The sequence below is a fragment of the Silurus aristotelis genome, assembly GCF_946808225.1.
Source record: "Silurus aristotelis genome assembly, chromosome: 2".
NCBI lineage: Eukaryota > Metazoa > Chordata > Actinopteri > Siluriformes > Siluridae > Silurus > Silurus aristotelis.
Genome location: NC_139575.1, coordinates 5607496 through 5634628, shown reverse-complemented (window position 1 = coordinate 5634628; position 27133 = coordinate 5607496). Strand labels below are relative to the sequence as shown.

The 27133-nt window shown below is 41.8% G+C and overlaps 2 protein-coding genes and 1 long non-coding RNA gene across 6 annotated transcripts in view; 1 reads left to right on the top strand and 2 right to left on the bottom strand.

The window, feature by feature from the left end:
* Positions 1 to 27133, bottom strand: part of LOC310737758 (obscurin-like) — a 380181-nt gene that overhangs the window by 193446 nt on the left and 159602 nt on the right. For 2 of the 4 annotated variants that reach the window (XR_014536888.1, XR_014536890.1), the window contains exons 2-3: positions 24468 to 24501; positions 19432 to 19832 (exon numbers count right to left, since the gene is read on the bottom strand). Coding sequence is in view for 1 of the 4 variants with exons in the window: in XM_083562347.1 (XP_083418473.1) it covers positions 21435 to 21776; positions 24007 to 24327; positions 24468 to 24501 (697 nt within the window). In the remaining 3 variants the exon portion in view is untranslated. Of the gene's footprint in view, positions 1 to 19431; positions 19833 to 21434; positions 21777 to 24006; positions 24328 to 24467; positions 24502 to 27133 lie in introns of those variants that run through there. The other 2 variants (XM_083562347.1, XR_014536889.1) reach the window with 2 other exon arrangements.
* Positions 1 to 27133, top strand: part of LOC310739326 — a 224718-nt gene that overhangs the window by 189319 nt on the left and 8266 nt on the right. The window lies entirely within an intron of this gene.
* On the bottom strand, positions 281 to 13999 carry LOC310738709 (uncharacterized protein). The gene is made up of 9 exons (XM_083563941.1): positions 12563 to 13999; positions 4133 to 5034; positions 3713 to 4039; positions 2504 to 2845; positions 2220 to 2336; positions 2004 to 2108; positions 1723 to 1757; positions 1370 to 1616; positions 281 to 1035 (listed from the first exon to the last, which is right to left on the bottom strand). Exons 3-8 carry the CDS (start codon positions 3879 to 3881, stop codon positions 1371 to 1373), a joined length of 1014 nt encoding a protein of 337 aa, XP_083420067.1. The 5' UTR covers positions 3882 to 4039; positions 4133 to 5034; positions 12563 to 13999; the 3' UTR covers positions 281 to 1035; position 1370.

Sequence of the window (27133 nt, the reverse complement as noted above, 5' to 3'; positions counted from 1 at the left end):
ATATTCATAAAAACTATAGCCATGAGAAGGTAACCTGCAGAATAACGTACTGATCTATCTCATATGTTGCCTGCAGATTGCTGTCTAACTGACAGGATCTCCAGCAGCTACTGTTTCAACTGACACATTTTAGCTGTTTTAAAAATCATTTTAGCACAAACAGCATTTCAACTTCCTAATTATAAACTGAGCCTCTTCCTGTTCTCACTGCTCTTATCACACTTAAGATATGCACTTGAAAAGTGCCACAAAATAAGATAGCTGACACATGAAAACTATATGATTTGAAATGGTTTTATTCAGTTGGTTGAAGCATAAATTCTCAATTCAAAGTCACATTCTGTGTTATTTGGGGTAAAAAAATTAACCAGTAAAACAGTATCTTAAATGTATCATAGAGTCTATACTTTAGAGGAAAATAGGCCCTAGGATTCACAAATCATGAACAATAGCTGTGGTCTTTCCAATGAATGAACAGAAACAAGAATATTAAGTTGCTTACAGTCAGTTGGGTGATGTATAAATGCCAAAATTAGTCAGTACCTGTATTATTATTGGTAAAATCATGTCACAGAATCGTAGCTGTACAGAGTCTATACTTTAGAGGAAAACAGGCCTTAGGATTCACACATCATAAACAATAGCTCAGAAATGAAGCAGGGCTTTGGTCTTTCTGAGAACTGACCAGAATCAAGATTATTGAGGTAAATAGTGATGCTATATCACAACTATATATCTAAAATTCATTTTCAGCTTAAAATTACTAGATTTTGTTTCACACTGTTTTGGGGATGGGAGATGGAAGGGATGATGAAGATTAAGAATAAGCAGTGCATTTCCAATAACACTTACTCAGAGTTTAAATCATAAAAAAAAAAAAAAAAAACTGTCAAATAATCACCATAACTGATTGATTGTATTCACTTGACAACTCTTTTTTATTAAACATAATTTGTGAAACTGCATCATTACAGCTGATGTTTTGAAAACTCACTGTTGCTACGTCAAAATTTCTGCTGTATTCTTTCAGAGAGACTTTAGTGCAGGGGTCACCAAAGTGGTGGTAGCCCGCAAGGACCAGGTAGCCCGCAAGGACCACATGAGTAGCCCGCAGGTCTTTTCTAAAAAATAGCTGTTTCCTACTTTGTTAAATCATTGTTGATAATTATTATGAGAAATCATTAACATGATCAGTGTCTTCACATAGATGAATATCATTAATTATTAATAATGACATATAATAAAAGGTAAATTAAGCAAATTGGTTATTTTAGATCAAACTAAAAACTGTGTGTTAAACTGGTAGCCCTTTGCATTAATCGGTACCCAAGAAGTAGCTCTCAGTTTCAAAAAGGTTGGTAACCCCTGCTTTAGTGTAACTCAGCTGTGGAGTAAAAGTCCTGATCAGGAGGGTTTGTGGGAGGTTGAACAGTAGAATAAACAGTAGTATCACAGGGGCTTGCAGGTAACTCTGTGTTTGCATAAACAGTTTGAGGAAGCTCAGAAGGGATTGTAGGTAGTTGAGGAGTAGCGTAAATGGTGGAAATTCTAGTGTCTGAGGCAGAAAGTCGTCTGGTGTCTTTAATCTCCTCATACTCACAGAGAGCAGGAGGAACCTGACAGAAAAGTGAAATAGAAAGAAAGAAATAGAAAGGTTTTTCACCCCTTTTTGGCTGCTAATAAACTTTGTTAGTGAATAAACTCAGTGATAAAGACAATCACCTCTTGGTTGTTTCTGTGAGTAGCAGCTGTACCTCCTGAAAACAGCATTCAAATGGTCAAAACATTTTAAATATTTTCTACATTTTTATGTTTGACTAAGTTTACTTTTGATCAGTCATGAATCACCCATTTCTTGTAAATTCTTTATATTAGTCCATTACAGGCCATCACACATCTACCTGGTAGTATGCCTTTTCGAAGTCAGACCAGTCACACATGAGTTATGTGTGTGTGTGTGTGTGTGTGTGTGTGTGTGTGTGTGTGCGCGCGCACGTGTGTACCTTTAATCTTTTGTCTTTTTTGTAGAATCACAAGCAGGACTGAGATTCCAATTAGAAGTAGCAGCAGAATTACAGATACAGTGATCACAGTGGAAGCTAAAAATCCTGGAAGAGAAACAGTCACTTTTACGTACATTCTGTACATTCATAAGGGATCAAACTCACCAAAATCATGTAGTTAGAATTTGTGTGTGATGTGCATCTGAGCAGAATCACCTCCTGGAGGAGAGGCTGAAGCAGGCTCATACAATGATGATGATGATGATGATGATGACATCGACAAAGGTGATAAAAGTTGTGTTGTCATTATGGTTGAAACGGTGACACGCGAATCTAAAACAGTGAAACGTTTACCTGGATGATGAATCACATGATGACTGATGATGAATGATAGCAGTATAGATGCAGCACAATACAGTTACTTTTTGTATGTTTGAATAATTAGAAATACTGACTGATGGACATGGAGACAACTTGTCTTAATGTCTCAACAAACTTACCAGTAACTGTCAGGGTGATTTGTGTAAAATAAACCTTATATCCATGATTAGATGTCCAGGCTGTTTCTGCTCCACACCAGAATTCACCAGAATCTGTTTTAGCTACATTTCTAATACTTACAGTAAAGATTTGTTCTGCTCTGTCATCATACAGGGAGAATTTTCCAAAATTTACATCTTTTCTACTTTCTGTAACAGATTCATTATAAGGACAAGCAGCAGATTGCAGCCTTTGGCAGAGAAACTTGGGGTCACTCCTGAGGGATTGTGGGTATTTACAGCTGATGTTCAAATCTTCTCCTACATGGACAGTCTTACTGATGGACTTCTTATAGGACAGATCTGCAAATCCCAAACAATCAGATCAGTTTAAATGTATATATACAACTGACATTTATGCAGTATATTTAAACATAAAAATGGCCAAAGTTTTTTTTTTTATCTGCTAAAACCCAGATTTTTGTGTCCCTTATATTCTAACCTTCAGCTTCACTATTCAGGTCTGTATTTAATCAGAATCAGTAACAGTACATGAATGTTTTCCAGTGTTCTCCGTAATATGCTCTCTGATAAACACACTGAAGAATCCTGCACTTCTGTTGTCATGAATTGAAAGTCTGTCATCATGTAAACATTCACTGTTACAGACGGTTAGTTGGTATTTGAGTAAAACACTACTGATGTGTTCTGGACAAGGTGAGAGAAGTGCAATAGAAAGCAGCATGAAAGTTCAATGAGTAGTTTGCAGGTTTGTTTGTTTTATAATTTGCTGTTTAAAATATAGTCCGAAAATAAAGATAAATCTACAGAAAGGTGATTAATATTTCAGGCAGGAAAATGGAAAACATTTAAATCATTAACTTTACAGAAGAGTAAAAAGTAAAAAAAATCTGTAAAACTTTACAAAGTATATTAATGAAGTGTGATAACTTTATTAATATAAAAGAAGCATGAAAGTTAATTTTGCAGGTTGGTTCTTTTTTAAATATAGTCAGGAAATAAACTTAAATGCGCAGAAAGATGATTAATATTTCAGGCAGGAAAATTGGAACATGTTTGATGTCAGTATTTGAACAGAAGAGTAAAAAGTAAAAAATTTGTTAAAATAATAATTAAGTTTAGTACTGTAGTGTAATTACTTTGTATTGTGTCTGCTAATGACACTAGAGCTTTGTGAAGATAAACAGAAGGAAGTGGTTGGAGACTCACCTTCCTTTACTTTTAGTTCAACTGGTGTGTAAATGTCCTTTCCCCGAGATATATCAACTCCACACTGATACGTCCCAGTGTCCTCTACAATGAGCTCTCTGATCATCACCCTGAACTCTGCTGATTTGGTGTCATCAAACAGTGAGAATCTTCCTGAAGTTACCCACATGTTTTTATCTCCTGTCTTTATTAGATCAGAACAGCGCAACCCTGGCCATGAACCCTTACAGAAATATTTTAGGTTTTGTGTGTAATCTGTATTATACTTGCACTTGATAAGGACTCCTCCTCCTGAATATCCTATTACTTCCTTGGAGTCTCCTCCATCTAACAAAAGACCAAATATCCATCTGAGCAAAACCTTCCTTCATGTAACACTGCTGCTGATAGTGAGGATTATTATAAAGTGCATTTCTTTACCTGAGATCAGGCAGAAGGTGAAGATGAGGAGGAGGATCTTTATCCTGAGGTCAAACTCACAGATCTCCACACCAACTCCACTTCAGAAAGATAATAAAGCTCCTGTTCTGCTACACACTGTTACTGTCTCTGTCCTGCTCTGTGAATGTGCTGCATCTTTAACAGTGTCTTAACCAGTAACTGATGCTGCACCCATTTCCCCTTCTATATGTGTGTGAAAGAGCTGTTCAGGAAATTAACGTGTGAAATATGTATGAACTACATACTGTAAGCATGAAAAAGGCTTTCAAATATATGACAAAATAAACAGCCTCTGGTCAGTTCCAGTGTGTAAACAATCATGAAAAGGAGTAGAAGTGTTTAATATATGCATTCTCGATATATGCATTTTTTACTCTATGCAAGTATTTTTTTCTCTCAGTGCTCCATGAGTAACTTCACTGAGGATATTTATTACCCATGTCTGTGTACCTCTTTACTGCCAAAAGGCCTCTACACAAGAACACAAGTTGTGTAAAAGAGGAACGAGTGAGAACAGGACTGTGTTTGAATTCTGAAAAGTTTCAGAGACTTTCAGGATATTTCAGAAATCATTATCCTTCACAACAAACTCTGGATTCTGTCTGTGAACATGAAGGGTGTAACACAATGAGACTTTCTGTTTCTGTATTTATATTTGTATCTCTACAAAGCCCTTCTGTAAGTCACTGTAGACCAGGGCATTGCTAAGAACCGTTTTTTATTCTTTAATAAACACTTTTTAACCTCAACAATGATACAACTATGGATAATAAACATCCAGTGTCACCTCGAAGGATGGGTTATATACAGACGTATTTAAATGTAGCAGAATGGTCTGATGTCATCTAGTCAGCTGAGGCTGATTATGCTCATTTACCTGCCTATAAAGTCGTTTCGGTTTGTGTTGTGGGTGTGTTTTGCTCTTTGTCCGCGAGCGAGCCGCCGTACTTCCGGGTTTACGTGCGGATAGTGGCAAGGGTGGACTGAGGAGCTTTGTGGGGAAGCTGCTAAGTGTTTAAGAAAGACATGCTTAATAAACGTCTGCATCCATGCCTCGTCGTACAGGTGCAGGTCAATGTGCAAGGGACGTTACAGTGGGCTGCTGTAGTGGGCTGCTATAGTGGGCTTTTCGCTTGCTGTGTGGCTTTTCTGCGCTATGTGCATCGTTTACACCGCTTTGATGTTGGCTTGACTGTCTGCTTTTTCCCGACTGCAGCTGCTTTGCGCTACATCATCTGTGCTTTGCTTTGCCTGTTTCGCTCTGCTTTGCCTGCTTCGCCTCTGCGTTGTCTGCTTCGCTAGGTTCAGTTGGACATTGTTAATTTACGTTCCTGTTCTCTGGAGCTCCGTGTTACTTCCATTTGGCACCAGCTGATTGACATTTTGCTGCTCTTGTATGCTAACAGTTTCTTGTTGCAGCATTTAACTACCTGCAGGATCAGCTGGACCGGGAGCATGGTGCTTATTTCCAACAGTAGTGTGAGTAACTGATTTAGAAGTGGCGTGTTACAGGGTTGTCATTACCCGATTTTTTGTGTTGTGATGTAATCATTTATTTTTGCATTAGTTTTATTCTTTTGTTTATTATTTTCCTAACATTATAGGTTGAGGTTTCCTTACTTTAAAGGGAATCTATTTCTTTTAATTTCTATTCTTTTTATTAGTTTGAGTTTGTGGTGTAATGTTTTTTTTGTTTTCTAATTAAGTGTAGTGATTTTTCTAATTTCTTTTGTGATCTGTTAAATGCCTGTTAAGTATCCTCTGTTCATGTGCCTTTGTGAGGATCAAGTAACAAGCAGTTTTTGGGCTGTTGACTGTGTCGAGAGCCAGGCTGTTGTAAAACGATGCTTGTTTTAAGTTGTGTTTTAAATTACTTTTCTGTCTTTTCTTTTGCCTTCAGGAGTGGGGTGGCCAGTGGCAGCAGATTAGCATCTTGTGGTGGTGGGTTCCTTACTTGATTGCAGTGCAGTGTTCACAGTGAGCTGTGGAATGCTGTGGTGCGTGTGTGCACGTGTGAGTGTTCTCTCTGCTTATGACCCTGTGTGCTCTCTGCTTAGGACATCAGGCCTTCTCCCACCCTGAAGTGTATGTCTTCTTTTCTGTTTTTACTATTTGATGTAGTGAATAAAATTTGATTATTTTAAATAAAGTTTTTTTGTTATTCACTCAACTCTGGTCTGATACCTGACCCAGTCGTGACGAACCTGTGTGTCTTAAGGTTGAGGGCAGTCCCGGAAATAGCCCCAGGGTGCCGTAGTCGGTACAAATTATTAGTTGGTAACGCCGCGGTTGGCGTAGCTGGTACAAGTTACGAGTTCACAACGCCACATTTGGCGTAGTCGGTACAAATTATTAGTGGGTAACGCTGCAGTTGGCATAGCCAGGACAAATTACGAGTCCACAACGCCACATTTGGCGCAGTCGGCAGGATATTCGACTGGTTATCAGAGTCAGACTTTGAGGAGAGATTTTTTTTCTTTGTGTGTTTTATAGCAAACTGGTGACAGAACAGTGGTTGGGTGAGTACCTTTGTAGCACGCCATGGATAATGAATTGCAGGAGATGCGGGATTTAGTAGCCCAATTACGGCTGGATAATGAGAGGTTGCGACAGGAGCGTGCGGCGGTTGAGCTGCCCGATCCTGGCGCACCTTCTGTTAGCGCAGCATGCCCATCTACACCGCGATCAGCTGAGGTAAGTGCCGATCCAGTTGAATGATTTGTATTTATTCCGAGGGATCGACGCTGCCCAAATTTCAATGGCAGGTCTTGCATCGGTATCGATGAGTGGCTTGAGGAGGCCCAAGCATGTATGCGAGTTCGTAATCTGATCCCTTGGGAGCAAGCCTTTTTCCTGTATGATCACCTTGAAGGGGAGGCCCAAAATGAGATTAAATACCGGTCTAGTGCTGATAAGAGCGATCCGGACGCAATTATTGCAGCATTGCGTGAAGTGTATGGTTGTGCAGAGTCGTATATTGTGCTGCAAGAAACATTTTTCTCTCGCCGGCAGCGCGAAGGAGAAACATTGTTGGAGTTCTCCTTGGTATTGTTGAGTCTTTTTGAAAGGGTAAAAAGCCAGTCGCCTCGTGAACTTTTAAATGGTGATTCATTGTGCGAGATCAATTCGTTGAATGCGTTTTAGATAATGCGCTTCATAGAGAATTAAAACAACTGATACAACGTCAGCCCACTGTAACGTTGCTAGAGGTTCAGGGAGAAGCGATTCGTTGGGAACGAGAGGGATTGCCAGGGGTGCTAGGGGTAGAAGTCAGTCGGTCTCCCTGGTGAGCGGAATCCAGTATGAGGTCCGGGGAAGTCCAGAGATGGGATGGGATGAGTTAAATAAGCTACGAGAAATGCTGCATCGGCAGCAGCAGCAGTTAGATTTGCTTACCCAAACTATCGCCTGGAGTCAGACTACCTTTTCCTAAGGTCGTGCACCTCGTCCAGCTCAATTGATCTGTCGACGGTGTTAACAACCGGGTCATTTTGCAAGGGAGTGCGATGGGGAGCGTCTCCCCTCTCGCCCTCTGCCATGCCCAGTTGTTGCCCCTTCGACCGGTGAACCAAGGTCCTTGCCTGGCCTTAACCGTTCGGGAAACTAGTGCCTACCAAGCTGTTGAGCCACAGTTCGGTAGGGAGTGCACGTGGCTATCGTATTGTTAATAAGATTGCTCCCCGTTTAGTGTCCTCATGTCCACACCTTGTTGTAAATATTGGGGGGTTTCAGTGCCCTGTCTGGTAGATACTGGTTCCATGGTGTCTACCATCACGGAATCTTGTTTCCGGTTACGGTTTGAGCCTTGGCGCCCGGATTGTTTACTGTTTACAGTTTACAGCTCCGCGCAGCGAATGGACTGGAAATTCCGTATATCTCGAATTGGATATTGAATTGTGTGGTAGTAAAATCCCCAGTTGTGGTGTGTTGGTGGTCCGTGATCCTCCGGGCAGTGGCACAGACACGCCTGGTATTTTGGGCATGAATGTGCTTAGTCGTTGTTATCGAGAGCTGTTCGGTCGACACATATCCAATTTATTCGAGTTGCCAAGTGTGGTCGAGGATGAAAATATGCCCCAAGTATTTCAAAATTGCCAACAAGTTGTCTGCGCTGCTGACCGTGGGAATAACGTAAAGGTAAGGGGGCATAGGGTATGCCGCATTTATGGCGGCACTTTGACGTTTGTCACGGGAACCTGTTCCTCCTTGCTCGCTGGTAAGACCATGTTGTTTGAGCCCACCGAGACCGGTTTGCCTGCGGGACTATTAGCTTCACCCTCTTTAGTACAGGTGAGAGTGGGGACTGTCGCAGTCCCTGTCATAAATGTCGGTACAGTCGACGTAGTATTGTATCCCACTACGGTTATTGGAATGCTAAGGGAGGTATATTTAGTGGGGCTACCAAATGGATTGACCGAGGTCTCAACCGTGATCGCGCAGGTGGCCTCTTGTGATACATCGGATATGTTGGCGCAGATAGAGTCGGTTGATTTAGGAGGACTGTCGGTCGAGGAACAGGAGCAGGTTAGGTTAGACCTGGGTTGTACCAACTTACTCTCCCACGAGATCCCCCTAACCGACGACATTTTAGTTCGGCAGCGGTACCGACGTATTCCACCATCTGAGTATGAAGTGGTTAAGACCCACATCAGTCAGTTGTTAGAATCTCAAATCATCCGGGAGAGTTGCAGCCCATACGCCTCCCTCATCGTGTTAGTTAAGAAGAAGGACGGTAGCTTACCCATGTGCGTAGACTACCGTCAGCTTAATTCCAAAACGCTTAAGGATGCGTTTCCGTTACCTCGGATTGAGGAGACGTTGGATTTATTGACTGGTGCCCACTGGTTTTCCACTTTAGATCTGGCCAGCGGGTATAACCAAGTTCCCGTCTCTGAATCCGACCGTCCCAAGACTGCCTTTTGCACGCCATTTGGGTTATTCGAATGGAATCGGATGCCGTTTGGTTTGTGCAATGCGCCAAGTACGTTCCAGCGCCTGATGGAGCGGCTCTTTGGTGACCAGCGGCACCAGTCTGTTTTGTTGTACTTGGATGACATTATTGTGTTTTCTTCATCAGTGCAACAGCATTTAGAGCGGTTAAGGATGGTGCTGAGTCGCTTAAGGGCCGAAGGCCTCAAGGTAAAACTGGAAAAATGCGCGTTCTTTCAGGAAAAGGTTACATATTTGGTGCATGTAATCTCTGCCTCAGAAGTAGCAACAGACCCTTTTCAGGCCGTGGCTCAGTGGCCTTGTCCCGTGACGGTGGCCGAGCTGCGGACCTTCCTGGGGTTTGCCAGTTACTATAGGCGTTTTGTTGAAGGGTTCGCCAAGTTGGCGGCTCTGTTACATCGAATAGTGGCAGAGCTAACACGAGGTAATGTAGGTAAGCGCAGTCTAGAGTTGGCAGCAGTGCGGTCTCCACAATGTGAGGACTCATTTTAATCTTTGAAGCGAAAGCTTACCACTGCGCCAGTGTTGGCTTATGCAGACTTTACACGACCTTTTATATTGGAGGTCGATGCCAGCTAAGCAGGGCTTGGAGCTGTGTTGTCACAGGAAGTTGAAGGGAAAGTTAGACCTGTTGCATACGCTAGCCGCGGTCTTTGGCCTGCAGAACGGAATACGGCCACTTATAGTTCGATGAGGCTCGAATTCTTGGCCCTTAAGTGGGCCATGGCTGAGAAATTTCGTAAATATCTGTTGGGACATAAGTGTGTCGTACGTACAGATAACAACCCACTAAGTCATCTGGCTACAGCCAAGTTAGATGCTACAGAGCAAAGGTGGGCTGCTGAGTTGGCTGCCTTTGATTTTGTGATTCAGTACCGGGCGGGCAGAACCAATCAAAATGCCGATGCGCTGTCGCGATTAACAACTGTGCAATCGGAGGCTGACGGTAGTGGGCAGTCAGGGGCTGTGGTCCCTGAGCGTTTGCGGCGAGCAGTGATCGCTCGGCACCTGATATTAGCACTTTACAGCAGGCGGACCCAGTGGTAGGGGAAGCCTTGAGGTTTTGGCGGCAAGGGCAGCGCCCAGGCCAGCAGGAGCGACGGACTCTTGCTAAGCCAGTGATTACACTCCTCCGGCAATTGGACCGGTTAGTAGAGCAAGAGGGCCTATTTTATCGTAGGGCTTTCCGGCCCGATGGAGGGGAGATAGTGCTTCAGGTTGTCGTGCCAGTTTCTTTACAGCCAGAGGTGTTAGTGTCTTTACATCAGCAGCATGGACACCAAGGTGTTAAACAGGCCTTGGAGCTGGTACGGCAACGCTGCTACTGGCCAGGTATGTCTGCAGATGTGGCTCAGTGGGTTCAGAAGTGCGAGCGGTGTCAACAAGCTAAAGATGTGGCACCAATTCCTCGAAGCTACATGGGCCACTTATTGGCATCTCGTCCAAATGAGATTGTAGCCGCTGATTTTACTGTGTTAGAGCCGTCTCAGGCTGGGCAAGAAAACGTGCTTGTGATGACTGACGTTTTCAGTAAGTTCACGGTGGCAATTCCTACTTGGGATCAGCAGGCTAGTACTGTGGCCAGGGTCTTGGTAGAGAAGTGGTTCTTCAAATTTGGGGTTTTGAATCCGACCAGGGCCGCAATTTTGAGTCCAGCCTGATTTAACAGTGCAGCCTGTATGAGGTGGGAAGGTCACGCAGCACTCCATACCATCCGGCCGGCAACGGCCAGTGTGAGCGGTTCAATCGGACCTTACACAATTTGTTGCGGACCTTGCCCACCGATCGGAAGAGAGATTGGGCATCGTGCCTAGCCAGGGTGGTGTTTTGTTACAACACCACTCCTCACCAAGCGACTTGAGTCGCCTTTCTTTTTAATGTTTGGGCAAGAGCCAAGGTTGCCTATAGATTTCCTGCTCGGTCAGGTATGAGAGCCTGTGGCAGGTTGAGTCCACAAGTGGATAGAGGAGCATCAGGCACAGCTGCAGGTGGCGGTTGATGGTGCCCGGGAGCGCCTGCAGGCTGCGGCAAGCTGGCGTAAAGCAGGACATGATCAACGGGTAACAGAGCTGCCGTTGTGGGAGGGCCAGTTGGTTTATCTGAGAGACTATGGGGTCCGGGGTCGACATAAGATACCGGATCTATGGAGCTCTACTGTATATCAGGTGGTTAAAGCTCCTCTGTCTGGTGGTTCAGTGTATACAGTAGCTCCGGTAAGTGACCTTAGTCGAGTTCGGCACGTTCATCGGTCTGCATTGAAACCTCAAGCCCAAGGGGAGGTGGTAGCAGATGACCTCTCTGAGGGTCCAGATAAATCACCAGTGCCTTTGGTGCCCGAGATAGAATTAGATGGGGACCTGGCATATGTGGTTTCTGAGGTTCCACCATTAGCTCACGGGGGGAGCATTGCAAGGCCAGATCCATTGGGGATGGTGCTTGCTGATGATCCTCCGGCATTTATAGATATTTCCAATGTTGAGTTGGTACCCGTGGTAAGGTCTCCCTCACTGAACCCTCCTAATCCGTTAGGGGTGGTTCCACGTCGGACAGGACGAGTAGGGGCAGGTCAACATTCTAATGTGCACCATTTACCACGAACGGTAAGAGCTGGAAATGTAAGTGCTCCAGATCCTTCAGCTTGTGGGGCTAATGCAGTCATGGCATTTTTCAGGCCCTGTAATTAGGGTCTTGGGTTTAAATACTCCACCGTCGGGACGATGATGACGAATGGGGGGGGGGGGGGGTAGAAAGTAGCAGAATGGTCTGATGTCATCTAGTCAGCTGAGGCTGATTATGCTCATTTACCTGCCTATAAAGTCATTTCGGTTTGTGTTGTGGGTGTGTTTTGCTCTTTGTCCACGAGCGAGCCGCCGTACTTCCGGGTTTACGTGCGGATAGTGGCAAAGGTGGACTGAGGATCTTTGTGGGGAAGCTGCTAAGTGTTTAGGAAGAGGTGCTTAATAAACGTCTGTCGTGTGTCGTCGTACAGGTGCGGGTCAATGTGCAAGGGACGTTACAGTGGGCTGCTGTAGTGGGCTGCTACAGTGGGCTGCTATAGTGGGCTTTTCGCTTGCTGTGTGGCTTTCCTGCGCTATGTGCATCATTTACACCGCTTTGATGTTGGCTTGACTGTCTGCTTTTTCCGACTGCAGCTGCTCTGCGCTACATCATCTGTGCTCTGCTTTGCCTGCTTCGCTCTGCATTGCCTGCTTCGCTCTGCATTGTCTGCTTCGCTGGGTTCAGTTGGACATTTAATTTCAATTCAAGTTAATTTACGTTCCTGTTCTCTGGAGCTCCGTGTTACTTCCATTTGGCACCAGCTGATTGACATTATGCTGCTCTTGTATGCTAACAGTTTCTTGTTGCAGCATTTAACTACCTGCAGGATCAGCTGGACTGGGGGCATGGTGCTTATTTCCAACGGTAGTGTGAGTAACTGATTTAGAAGTGGCGTGTTACAGGGTAGTCATTACCCGATTCTTTGTGTTGTGATTTAATCATTTATTTTTGCATTAGTTTTATTCTTTTGTTTATTATTTTCCTAACCTTATCGGTTGAGGTTTCCTTACTTTAAAGGGAATCTATTTCTTTAGATTTCTATTCTTTTTATGAGTTTGAATTTGTGGCATAATGTTTTTGTACTATGAGTACCTGTCCATGTAGGGGTCAACGGAAATGAGGAAGTGGACAATATTGCCAAACTAGTACCTAAACTTTCAAACACAGAGATTAATTAATAAAAAAAACCTAGAGGGTGTTGTTTCTAACTCTTGGTGTTCTCCTGGTTAAGAACCTGAATTGCCTGCAGGTGCTCACTCTCTACTCTGTGTGTTGAAATTTAGTTAAATATTCAGTAAATGTTCCCTGACTGCAACAGTGTAAGCAGTCCATAGCTAAGATAGCTGTGGTCCTTCATTATTTTCCTGGCACTACTTGCAGTAGATGGACTGCAAGTCAGGGGGCTCAGTGCGGATGGTACACTCAGCTGATCGCACCACCCTCTGGACAACTTGATTGTCATGATTGGTGCTGTTTCCAAACCCAGCTGTAATGTTCCCTTTCAGAATGCTTTCAGTGGCGCAGGTGTAAAAGTTCCTTTTTAAAGACTAGACTATATAAGGTTGAAAAGAAGCTGATGGGCTTTCTTTACCATGGTGTTGCTGTGACAGAACCATATCACGTCCTGTACATGTTGACACGAAGGTAGCGGAAACTGTCTTTGGCTAAAGTCCACAATCAGTTCTTTTGTACTGCTGAAATTCAGGATAAATTTTTTTTCTAGGCATGAGTACTCCTGGCTTTTTATCACCTTCAAGCAGGCCTTCTTGTTGTTTTCAGAGATTAAAAGGTCTACTTGGAAGAGATTACAAGCCTGTAACCTTGTTTGAAATCTTGTTTGTACTTTTGTGTTTCTTTTGTTAACCCACTGACAACTATATCTATACCATATTTCCTAATGTAATTTAGGATTTCCTACCCAATAAACAAATGTACTTTGCACAGTCTGGTCATTTGATAGTGACCCTACACCGTCACGTCAGGATTAGAAATATTCATAATGATTTGACACACAATCTAAGATGGCAGGAACTCTGGACTTTGATCTTCCTAAATAATAAAGAGAAACAAACATTTTGTCTAATGCTGTTATTTATTGACTACCATAACTCATTTTGATGTGTATTCATCTTTCCAGAAAATCTGACATTTCTACATGTAACAGTCATGATGCTGGGGTAAGAAGAGCTAATCGGCATCCAATAATCTATACACATAAAGCAGTGTAACTGACAAGTTTATTCACGAGTTCTCATCCTTAATGCCTGGAACTGTATCATTAGAGCTGGTCGCATTGCTGCTGGTTTGCATTGCTGTTTCTACTCACAGGGGTGAACTGGCCATCTGCCAGACCGGACCCTTTTCTGCTGGGCCATCATACTTTTTGGGACAATACATCTCATACTGCTTTTTTCTTATCGGCCCATAAAACTCTTATCAGCCTATTCTTTTTTCTGCATAATTAGTTGATTGTGTTAGGTTTTTTTTTGGCAGTGTAACGTATTTGTAAAAAATACATTTGAAGTATGTTTTTTTTTCAGACAGACCAGCCCATGAGAAATTAATCAGCAGCCCATTGGTTCTTTCTTGATTGACATTTGACTGACCCAATCACAGCTTTAAACAGCTCCTATTTTGAGCTCATCCAAAGATTTCACAAGCACCCATTTGACTGAGTTTACAGTTTATTTAATGCTATATTATAAAAAAAGTGATAATCTGATCAACAGTTTATCAAATTTTCTTTTTTCCCCTCATACACACAGACACACACAAGATGGATTTCATAACTAATTTTAGAATTCATCAGTGTGGATTATTGTTTTATTGTATTAAAATAACGTGTTTTAGAAGTTTTTAATGCGTCAACTCTTACTCTTTCCTACCTGTTATTATATGGCTTTTGTGCTTTTATGGAAAATGAGTTGGTATACATATTCAGGCATGCAAAGATTAGAAGTATTTGTGATCATATGTAGTGTGCCAAAATTCCAGGTATTATTTTTTGTCCCAGTCCAGCCCTGTCTCCTCATAGTCAAACACTGCAAGAAAAACCTAAAAGCAAATAAAAATAGAATCAACATATACTCAGAAATGTCCACATTTTACCGCTTTTTTTTTTTTTTTGCAAATGAACACACACAGATGAAGATAATGGCCTCTTGGTCATTTCCTGACTTTTGGTATACAATGCCAGCTGTACCTGCTAAAACAAATGCAGTCAAGTAATCAGTTCTTATTATTACTCTTCTCAATTTTTTACAGCATGTGTAACATTGTGTATACAATCATATAAAGGTGTATAGATGTTTAATACTAGCATTTTGCATGTGAACATCTTTCTCCATGATAGTAACTTATTCCTCTCAGTGCTTGTTTTATGAGAATGTTTATTACTACATTTGACTATTTGTACTGCTCTACTGCCAAAAACCCTCCAATGCACTTTAGAGCACAAGTAACGAGTAACAGATGGAAAACTATCACTACAGTATTCACCATGGAGGTTTAAAATTGTCTGTGTGTGAACACTAGGGGTAACACAGTGTGTGAACACTAGGTGTAACACAGTGACAACTTCTGTATTAGTATCACTAGTAAGCAGTACTGTATGCCATTTTGGTTAAGGTTGTCCTCTGAATGCTGTAAATTTACATATTAATGTAGAATGTTTGGATTTCTCCAAATTAGCTAAGAATCTCTTTGTGTACAACCTATAGGCTTGGGGTTTTACAAAAGAATAAGCAAATGTGTGATTGTACATGTTATAATTAACATTCCTCGCTATATTCATTGTACAGATCATTGCTTTAAACACAGATTGAAGAAGAAGGTGTCATGTCTTCTGCAACGCTGGGTGAATAATCTGATCTAACTATAAAAATCCCCTGAATTCAAACTGTGTGCATCCGGTGTACCTTCTATATTATTTTCCTTTTCTTCCCTTCCCAGATTTCCATTATGTTTAGCCTTTTGGTTTTTGGCATCTCCTTATTTTTCCTTTTCATTGTTTAATCTTTTCCTGGCATTTAAAAAAAAACTTCTCACTCCTGCTCAACATTTGTTTCCTGAGACTCTGAACTCTGCACAATAATCCTGTTTTTTTTTTCCATAATATGCTAGTATATGTTAAAACAAGAAAAGATGGCAACAAGGAGATCAGTTGCCATCCTGACTTTAGTGGAGGTGAGGCGTATCAGGCATGGAAGGAGAAGTAAAGACCTAGTCAAAAACTTTGTTAAATGGTGTGTGTGTGTGTGTGTGGGGGGGGGCACATTGTATCTCAATTGCAATCATGGGTCAGGATGTTGAACTGGTTGACACCTATAGATACCTTGGTGTCAAATCTCGGCAACAAACCGTACTGACAGGATACATACAGGGTCAGCACTGACATTTTTATAATAATTATATAATAATTATAATATTCTACAAACCTGTGGTATCCAGTGCAGCCTTGTTGCAACAGTATGCTGGGGAGACAGCATAAAAACTGTAAATTAAAAAAAATCTCAATAACTGTTCAAGAAGGTACAGTATGGTTGGTCTTGGGCTGCTCATTGGATAGTTTAAAGAAGCTTTAAGCACAAGATACATTTAGGTTAACTGTGGGCACTACACAACATTGCACTGCACTGAGCCAGTCTTAGAATCCATATATGACCACTGGTATTGGTTCTACCAATATTCATTATTCAAATGCACATGCACTGTCCCTTTACTTTCATTCATTACTCTGATTTACATAGGTTATAATATTCACATTTTATTACTTTGCAGGTGCTGACACATTTGAAACTTTAGCAACCAGTGTGCGGAAGAGACCAGTGATTGTGTTTACAACCTTACATGCTTAAGAGACTTCAAACTGCACTTTATTGAGCCTAGGAACTTTGTGCCAGCACCAGTGACAGCATTCTAATGGGAAACATCACAGACTTGTTTGGGAACAGCATGCAGTGCTGAAACATAGCCAGAAAGATAGGTGTAGGAATTCAGCTCTGCAAACAATGGACTTTTTCCCGTGATGTGGTCAGGGAAAAGCTTCCATTTCCTGCAGTATAAAACTGAGAGAATATAAGTAGCTTCTTTCCACAGGCAAATTGGGACCTCAACAAGGACACCTAGGACTTGGACTTGAGATTAGACTCATTGCACAACATCCATAAACACAACCTGCTTTTACACATCTTGCACCATTATTATATATGCTCATAATAACTCATACTGTTTCTGTCTTCTGTTTTTTATGTATATTTTATATTCTATTTCCATTTGTGTTTTTATTGTAAGTTATATTTTCTTGCAATTATATTTTGTTGTAACGTATATTCTATTTTATTCTGTTTATTCAAATTTTTTTGTAATTTTCTTTATTTATTATTTTAAAAAATCTTATCCTTTTAACTATTTATTCTATTTTGTGTCACAGACCACTGCATTAAAATCATTTCACTGCATGTGGTATAGTGTGTATGTGTCAGGGATTCACCCTGCCACGCCCCCCTCTGTAGCTGTCAGGGATTCACCCTGCCACGCCCCCCTCTGTAGCTTCAGGTGCCCGTGGGCGTGCCACGCCGCCACAGTGTCTCCAGGAGCGTGCTTTCCCGCCACAGAGTCTTCACGAGAGCGCCTCGCCGCCACAGAGTCTTCACGAGAGCGCCTCGCCGCCACAGAGTCTTCACGAGAGCGCCTCGCCGCCACAGAGTCTTCACGAGAGCGCCTCGCCGCCACAGAGCCGCCTCGAGAGCGCCTCGCCACCACAGAGCCGCCTCGAGAGCGCCGCGCCGCCACAGAGCCGCCTCGAGAGCGCCGCGCCGACACCTCCGGTCACAGAAGGCGAAGTGACTCCTCCGAGTCCCTCTCCAGACGACGCCACATCCCAGAGCCTCTTCCCAGGCGACATCTCACCCACGGAAAGCTCGGCTTCGCCCCAGGTCCCTCAAGAGAGCTCGGCCCAGCTCCAGGTCCCTCAAGAGAGCTCCGCCCAGCTCCAGGTCCCTCAAGAGAGCTCCGCCCAGCTCCAGGTCCCTCAAGAGAGCTCCGCCCAGCTCCAGGTCCCTCAAGAGAGCTCCGCCCAGCTCCAGGCTCGTCAAGAGAGCTCGTCTCCGCCTCCGAGCGACCCCACGAGCTCGTCTCCGCTTCAGTGTCCCGAAGAGAGCTCCACTGATGCCGTGGACCTCCAGGCGAGCCCTTCTCCGCTCGTGGATCTCCAGGCAGGCTTCACCCCATTTCCAGGCTGCCCAGTAGGCTCCGATCTGCTCCTAAGGGTCCCAAGGAGCGCCCCTACGCCCAGGGGTTTCCCTGTGCACTCACCCCGGCTCCAGGACTGCGAAAGGGAAGTCGAACCGCTGCCCCCGGGTTCCACCGAAGGCGACGGCTCACCCCACAGTCCCGCAGAAGGCGACGCTCGTCTCCAGCGCACGCAGAAGGCGACGTCTCGCCCCCGGGCTCCACAGAAGCCAACGTCTCGCCCCCAAGCTCCATGCAGGGCAAAGGATCGCATCCAGGCTCCACGCAGGGCGAAGGATCGCATCCAAGCTCCACAGAGGGCGACGTCTCGCCCCCAAGTCCTCTTCAGGGCGACGGATCGCCCCCAGGTCCTCTTCAGGGCGACGGATCGCCCCCAGGTCCTCTTCAGGGCGGCGGATCGCCCCCAGGTCCACTTCAGGACGACGGATCGCCCCCAGGTCCTCTTCAGGGCGACGGATCGCCCCCAGGATCCCCGCATGGCGACGTCGGTCCTCCAGGTCCCTCTGACGGCGACGTCAGTCCTCCAGGTCCCTCAGAGGGTGGTACGACGTTCCTGGTCTCCGCCCGGGACGTCCCCCACTCCCCGGTCATTGTCATGGTTGGCGTCCAGTTCCGGTTCCCCGCCATGGAGGTCGCTCCAATCCCCGCCAAGGGCTTTCCTCAGCCTCCCGTCAGCACCGAGGGCGTGGCTCCGTTCCGGATCCTCCTGCAAGGTGTTGTTCCATTCCGGCTCTCCGCAGAGGATGCTCACCAGGCCTCCGTTGCTCCCAGGTGTCTAAGGAGGCCTTCCTCGGAGTGCCCTGGCCCGCCTGGCATAGGTGGGTTTTGGGGCGTCAGGTGTCGCCCCTGGAGGGGGGGTACTGTTAGGGATTCACCCTGCCACGCCCGCCTCTGTAGCTGTCAGGGATTCTCCCTGCCATGCCACCCCTGGATAGCAGTCACGCTGCTTCCCAAGATTACCGACAGCTGTGGCTCATGAAAGATCAGACTACATAATCTCACGTTCTTGAGTCACAGGCTGTCGGTCGTTGTATTGTCATGCAGGTAAATCGCGTGGCTGCTCAAACGCCGGGATTCACCGCTGGCTATTTCTCTGAACTCCATTTCCTTATTGGAGTACTCATTGCCGAAAGCTTTACTTGCATTGGGATTAGGCGTTGGACATTCGCGCTCATAGTGGATACTTCGTTACGAGCGGATGTCTGTGTTTGCTTTTGTTTTCATCGGTTTATGAGTGTTTTGTTTTTTGCACCTCAATAAAGAACATGATTGGACTTTATCTGCTTCCGTGTCTGCAGCCTGACAGAATGGTGGTAAATTAGACAAATAAAATTAGAATGTAAAGTTGAACATGACTGAAACCTTTGTGGTATGATTAAACAAGACATCAAGCACATGTGTTTAAAAAAACTTCAGAATTGTAGTGGAAATCGAGATTAGCCACAAATCTGATACACACACTGTATCTGGAGAAATCTCAAACAACATTACAAGGAAATGCACAGGAACTCAGTGTTCATTCATTGATTTATTTGATTTAAAATTTATACACAAACTCATTTAATCATTTAATAATTTTCTGTAAGTAATTGGCCTCTTACAAGGACATAACAATTGAAGCGGTTTACTTTGAAACTTTTAGCTCTTGCATCTCTTTTGTGAAATTACAAAAAGGACTGGAATTCCAATCAGAAGCAAAATTATAGACATAGTGATTACAGTTAAAACTGGAAATCAGGAAACAAGAGTGAAACAAACAGACACTTAAAAATACAAGGCATGAAATTAATCAAAGTCATGTAGTATGCGTGTGATGTGCATCTGAGCAAAATTACCTACTGGAAAAGAAGCTAGAATAGGCTTAGAGGTGATGACACAGGTTGTGTTGGTTTTGATGTTGAAACCGGGACATATATATCTAAAGCATTGAAAATTTTGGTTAAATAATGAATGACATGAAGTGAGTGAATCTAATATCTGGCTAATAGCAGTATAGATTCAACACAAAGTTTACATTTAGTATGTGTGAAACTTCAGAGATTCTAATGAGACAATGTGTCTTTATGTCTCTACAAACTCACCAGTAACTGTCAGGCTGATCTGTGTAAAATAAACCTTATATCCATGATTAGATGTCCAGGCTGTATCTGCTCCACACCAGTATTCACCAGAATCTGTTTTAGCTACATTTCTAATACTTACAGTAAAGATTTGTTCTGCTCTGTCATCATACAGGGAGAATTTTCCAAAATTTACATCTTTTCTACTTTCTGTAACAGATTCTTTATAAACACAAGCAGCAGGGTGCATTCTCTTGCAGAGAAACTTGGGGTCACTCCTGAGGGATTGTGGGTATTTACAGCTGATGTTCAATTCTCCTCCTACATGGACAGTCTTACTGATGGACTTCTCATAGAAAAGATCTGCAAATCACAACAAAAAAAATCAGATCAGTTTATATGTATATATACAACTGACATTTATGCAGTATATTTAAACATACAAATGTCCAAATTTTTTTTTTTTATCTGCTGAAACCCAAATTTTTGTGTCTCTTATATTCTAACCTTCAGCTTCACTATTCATGTCTGTATTTAATCAGAATCAGTAACAGCACATGAATGTGTTTCAGTGTCCTCCGTAATATGCTCTCTGATAAACACACTGAGGAATCCTGCACTTCTGTTGTCATGAACTGAAAGTCTGTCATCATGTAAACATTCACTGGTACAGACGGTTAGTTGGTATTTGAGTAAAACCCTACTGATGTGTTCTGGACAAGATGAGAGAAGTGCAAATTAAATCAGCATGAAAGTTCAATAAACAGTTTGCAGGTTGGTTTGTTTTATAATTTGCTGCTTCAAATATAGTCAGAAAATAAAGTTAAATCTACAGAAAGGTGATTAATATTTCAGGCAGGAAAGTGAAAACTTAAAATTAAAAAATTCTGTAAAACTTTACACAAGTATATTAGTTAATGGAGTGTGATACTTGGTATTGTGTCTGCTAATGAAACTAGAGCTTTGTGAAGATACAGAAGGCAGTGGTTTGAGACTCACCTTCCTGCACCTTCAGCTCCACTGGCAGATAAATATACATTCCCCGAGATTTATAAACTCCACACTGATACGTCCCAGTGTCCTCTACAGTGAGCTCTCTGATCATCACGCTGATCTCTGCTGATTTGGTGTCATCAAACAGTGAAAATCTTCCTGAAGTTACCCACATGTTTTTATCTCTTGTCTTTATTAGATCAGAACAGCCTGGCCATGAATCCTTACAGAATTTCTTTAGGTTTTGTGTGTCTTTTGTATCATACTTGCACTTGATAAGGATTTCACCTCCTGAATATCCTGTTACTTTCTTGGAGTCTACTCCATCTAACAAAACAACAAATATCCATCTGAGCAAAACCTTCCTTCATGTAACACTGCTGCTGATAGTGAAGATTACATTTAGTATGTGTGAAACTTCAGAAATTCTGATGAGACAATGTGTCTCCATGTCTCTACAAACTCACCAGTAACTGTCAGGCTGATCTGTGTGAAATAAACTTTGTATCCATGATCAGATGTCCAGGCTGCTTCAGCTCCACACCAGTAGTCACCAGAATCCTGCTCAGTTATATTTCTAATACTCACAGTGAAGATTTGTTCTGTTCTGTCATCATACAGGGAGAATTTCCCCACATTTACATCTTTTCTACTTTCTGTAACAGATTCACTGTAAACACAAGCAGCAGGTTGCAGCCCCTTGCACAGAAACTTGGCATGATTCCTGAGGGATTGTGGGTATTTACAGCTGATTTTCAAATCTCCTCCTACATGGACAGTCTTAGTGATGGACTTCTCATAGGACAAATCTGCAAAACAGAAAGAATCAGATCAGTGTATATGCTTATTTGCATCCTAATTCTAAAACACCTAAAACAGTGGTGGCCAACCAGTCAGAGACCGAGAGCCACATTTTTTACTGTGTTACTGCAAAGAGCCACATCATACACATGGGCACACATGAGCATCACCCATCCCTTCCTCTTACACACACACACACACACACACACACACACACACACACACACACACACACACACACACACACACACACACACCTCTGCTCAACCAGATTTATTGTAAATGTCACACACCAACATAATGACAGAAATTGACTCCTACAGTTCTAAGACCACAGGACAGTCATTTTCAACAATGAACATTGTGTGCACTGTCTCACACACACAAACTCTTAGTTTATCCAAGTCCACAAACAAAAATATTATAATTTACGATAGCGTTTTTCTTTTACTATGCATGTTACTTAGTGGGACTTTTGGCATCCTTGCCTTGAACAATCCCCTTCAAATCTGCCTCGTATTCCGTTGTTGCCACTCGAAGCAAATCTTTCACATGTGTGTCAGTCAGAACAGATGGATGCTTTAATTTCAAGTGTTTCAGGGTAGAAAACACAGACTTTGTGTTTTTTTTTTTTTTTATGTGCGTGTTCACTTCCCTTGAGTTCAATACGGTATTTTCGTCAAATGCGCATGTGCGTGAGATGAATATACCGCAGGGGTGGGCAATAAATTTTTTACAAGGGGCCACATGAGAAACCTGAATTGTGTCAGAGGGCCACACCAACGATAATATTTTAGGGATGCACCGAAATGAAAATTAAATTCAAAAGGCAATGAAATCCATAATTTTTTGTGTTATGCCTTTTGCCTTGACACCATCACTGGAAAACTTTCCTGCCTTTTCAAAAACGTCCTCTACAGACGGAGTGCGCATGCTCGGATTGACTACTTTTCTGCGCCGCGTTCTTCTCATATTTAGAATGGCATCGGGATGTTTGGATTTCAGGTGATAAATTAAACCCGACTTGGAGAAAATCTTTGCAGATACACCCCCTCTTGAAATTTCAGCATTGCATGTTTTGCAAATCACTCTCCGCACACCGCAGACATGTTGCTCTTATCCAGATAACATGTGCTGGCTGCGCTTTTTTATTGCGTCATTACAATTGTGTTTCTGCCGTGTTGTTTCAGTGATTTTGATATTTCTGCCGCAAATTTTCGGTGTATCCCTGTAATTTATGATTGGCCTCACGCGGGCTGGAGTTTGCCCAGGTCTGATATACCGGCAAGTTTTCCAGTAGGGGCAAGCTCATTTAAGTCTTAAAAATACCGTATTAAACTCAAGCGAAGCGAACACGCACATAAAAAAAAAAAAAAAAAACACAAACTTCGATATGAACGTAAGAGCCGCATGAAACCAACCAAAGAGCCGCATGCGGCTCGCGAGCCGTGGGTTGGCTACCCCTGACCTAAACAGTTATATAGTAAATTTAGACACAAAACATAATTATAATAATTATATGATATAATATATGATTCTTGCTATGATATGATATTCAGCTTTACTACAGTGTAGATTATCAGCTTCATCTATCAGCTCATCTATTTTATCACATACAATAACAACACACAAGTATGTTCCAGTGTCCTTCAAAATCAGCTCTTTAATAAACACACTGAAGAATCCTACACTTCTGTTGTCATGAATTGAGAATCTGCCATCATGGGTCCATTCACTGTTTAATTTTGTTGTTTTATTAAAACATCACTTTTGTGTTCCAATCTTACAGAAAGATTTGGATTTGTCTTTATATTCATCCTCATATCTGCACTTTATGTTGATTCCTCCCCCTGCATCTGCACTTACTTCTCTAGAGCTCAAGCTTCCTGTTACAAGTTAAACATTTTAGATCGAGCTCAATCAAGTTATACTTCAGTTTCAGTTCTTATTTTGGATGAAATCTAAGCTTCAGGACTTTAAAAAATAAAATAAAAAATGACTCTGTTTGTAAGAAACATGCAGGTTAGGGGTAAAAGTGAGGGTAGGGGCTAAGCTTGTTTGTTTAGTTTTTTTTACCACAGAAATGTTATTAAAACAACTGGATATAAAAAGGAAACAGTTGAGATCAATATGCTGCATAAAAAGAGATTATTTTGGATTTAAAAAAGGTTATTTTAGTCATAGTTAGAAATTATAATAGATATTAGTAAATAGTAAAGGCAGTGGTTGAAGACTCACCTTCCTTTACTTTTAGTTCCACTGGTGTGTAAATGTCCTTTCCCAAAGTTTTATCAACTCCACACTGATACGTCCCAGTGTCCTCTACAGTGATCTCTCTGATCATCACACTGAACTCTGCTGATTTGGTGTCATCAAACAGTGAGAATCTTCCTGATGTTACCCACATGTTTTTATCTCTTGTCTTTATTAGATCAGAACAGCCTGGCCATGAACCCTTACAGAATTTCTTTAGGTTTTGTGTGAATTCTGTATCATACTTGCACTTGATTAGGACTCCACCTCCTGAATAACCTGTTACTTCCTTGGAGGCTCCTCCATCTAACAAAACAACAAATATCTATCTGAGCAAAACCTTCTTTCATGTAACACTGCTGCTGATAGTGAAGATTACATTTAGTATGTGTGAAACTTCAGAAATTCTGATTAGACAGTGTGTCTCCATGTCTCTACAAACTCACCAGTAACTGTCAGGTTGATCTGTGTGAAATAAACCTTGTCTCCGTGATCAGATGTCCAGGCTGCTTCAGCTCCACACCAGTATTCACCAGAATCCTGCTCAATTACATTTCTAATACTTACAATGAAGATTTGTTCTGTTCTGTCATCATACAGGGAGAATTTCCCCACATTTACATCTTTTCTACTTTCTGTAACAGATTCAATATAAACACAAGCAGTAGGTTGCAGCCTCTTGCAAAGAAACTTGGCGTGATTCCTGAGAGATTGTGGGTATTTACAGATGATGTTTAAATCTCCTCCTACATCGACAGTCTCACTGATGGACTTCTTATAGGACAAATCTGCAAATAAGAAAGAATCAGATCAGTGTATATGCTTATTTGCATCCTAATTCCAGTGTTGGGCAGTAACGGTTACCGGTAACGCGTTACTTTTGACAGTAACTAATACTGTAACGCGTTACTTTTAAAAATAAAGTAACTTCGTTACCGTTACCGTATGGTGCGTTACCCGTAACTTTTTTTAATGAATGAATTTCGGCTGAAGTGTAGCCTACAGTCTAACCTGTTTACAGCAGCGACATATTGTAGGATTGGTGGATTACTGGATTACCCTCTGTATACACGAAGAAATCAAACTATGGGCGTGTCTCCGTTTATTCAGGTCTGTGCGGCAGTAATGGCGAGTCGAGGCGAGAGAAAGACGAGTTTCTCAAAGTGGAAATAAGCTCATTATTTCACTTTAGTTGAGTATAAAGACAAAAACTTTTAAGTCAAATGTAAGCTGTGTCTTTCTGGTTTGAAGCTCGTATCTACTGTGATAAACAGCAACTCCAATCTGTTGAAGCTCCTCCAGAAACTCCATGCTAGAAGCTAGAAGCTAGAAGCTAACCCGGTGTTCTGTTCTACATTGTTGATAGTTTTCATACTTCAGCTGTGAAATGAACATTTTTAAGAGCTCAACACAACAGCAGAAGCCACTTTAGTTTTTGATTGTGAATATATTATTCAGCTTGTTTTGTTATTTATTTCAGAAATCCTTGTAATATGTTCAGTTTGTGCTGGTTTGAATTAAATAAAATAGTGTTTTAAAATTACTTTGTGTTTAAGTTAGTTTTGTGTTGGTATAGACCAGACATGGGCAAACTACGGCCCGCGGGCCACACACGGCCCGTTGGGTTTATTAATCCGGCCCGCCGAACGTGACCAAATTCTATTAAAATAGGTACGGGTTAACATTGTTCAATTTACCTTTCCCCTGTAATGCCCACGTTTCCCCTAAAGTTGTCGCACTTCAGCTCAATTGACGTTGTTCGCGTGCAATACTCTTCTTCTCTTAAGAGAGCGTAATCTGATACTCTTTAAAAACTACGACAGTTTCTGACAAACACCTCGGATCTATCCTGAGAATTGCCACAACAAAACTTACTCCAGACTTTGATGAACTGGCAAAATAAGGAGTTCAACAACACTGTTCCTCCTGAAACTGAACTTGAGTTTTTCTGCTGTGTTTATTGATGCACAGGCAAAAAAAAAGCTAAACAAATTCTAGATTTTTTGGCACTTGATGAAACTGAATATGCCAAATCTGTAATGTAATATATATATATATATATATATATATATATATATGTGTATGTGTATGTGTATGTATATGTATGTATGTATATATATATATATATATATATATATATATATATATATATATATATATATATATATATATATATATATATATATATATATGTATGTGTATATGTATGTATGTATGTATGTATGTATGTATGTATATGGATGACCCGGCCCCTATGTCAAATTTTAGAACCCATTGTGGCCCTTGAGTCAAAAAGTTTGCCGATCCCTGGTATAGACCATAACGCATAAAAGGGCATTAATAGGAACATTAAAGAACGTTCTTTAAAAAAGTAACTAAAAAGTTACTTTTAACAGTAACACATTACTTTTTGGTGTAAGTAATCAACAAAGTTAGTAAGTTACTTTTTGAATCAAGTAACGAGTAACTGTAACTAGTTACTATTTTTTAGTAACAAGCACAACACTGCCTAATTCTAAAATACCTAAACAGTTATATAGTAAATTTAGACACACAAAACATAATTATAATAATTATATGATATATGATTCTTGCTATATGATATGATATTCAGTTTTACTACACTGTAGATTATTAGATTTATCTCTATTGTATCACATACAACAACAACAAGTATGTTCCAGTGTCCTTCATAATCAGCTCTTTAATAAACACACTGAAGAATCCTACACTTCTGTTGTCATGAATTGAGAATCTGCCATCATGGGTCCATTCACTGTTTAATTTTGTTGTTTGATTAAAACACCACTTTTGTGTTCCAATCTTACAGAAAGATTTGGATTTGTCTTTATATTCATCCTCATATCTGCACTTGATGTTGATTCCTCCCCCTGCATCTGCACTTACTTCTCCAGAGCTCAAACTTCCTGTTACAAGTTAAAAATTATAAAAGTTATACTTCAGTTTCAGTTCTTTTTTTGAATGAAATCTAAGCTTCAGGACTTGAAAATACAAAAATTACTCTGTACTCTGTAAGAAACATGCAGGTTAGGGGTAAAGGTGAGGATAGGGGCTAAGCTTGTTTTTTGTTTTACCACAGAAATGTTATGAA

Coding starts and splice junctions, on each gene's coding strand:
- LOC310738709 (XM_083563941.1), bottom strand. CDS start 3,881: ATGTGGGTAACTTCAGGAAGATTCTCACTGTTTGATGACACCAAATCA. Junction 2,846..3,712: donor TGAACTAAAAGTAAAGGAAG/GTGAGTCTCCAA, acceptor TGGGATTTGCAG/ATCTGTCCTATAAGAAGTCC. Junction 2,337..2,503: donor AATCACCCTGACAGTTACTG/GTAAGTTTGTTG, acceptor TCACTGTTTTAG/ATTCGCGTGTCACCGTTTCA.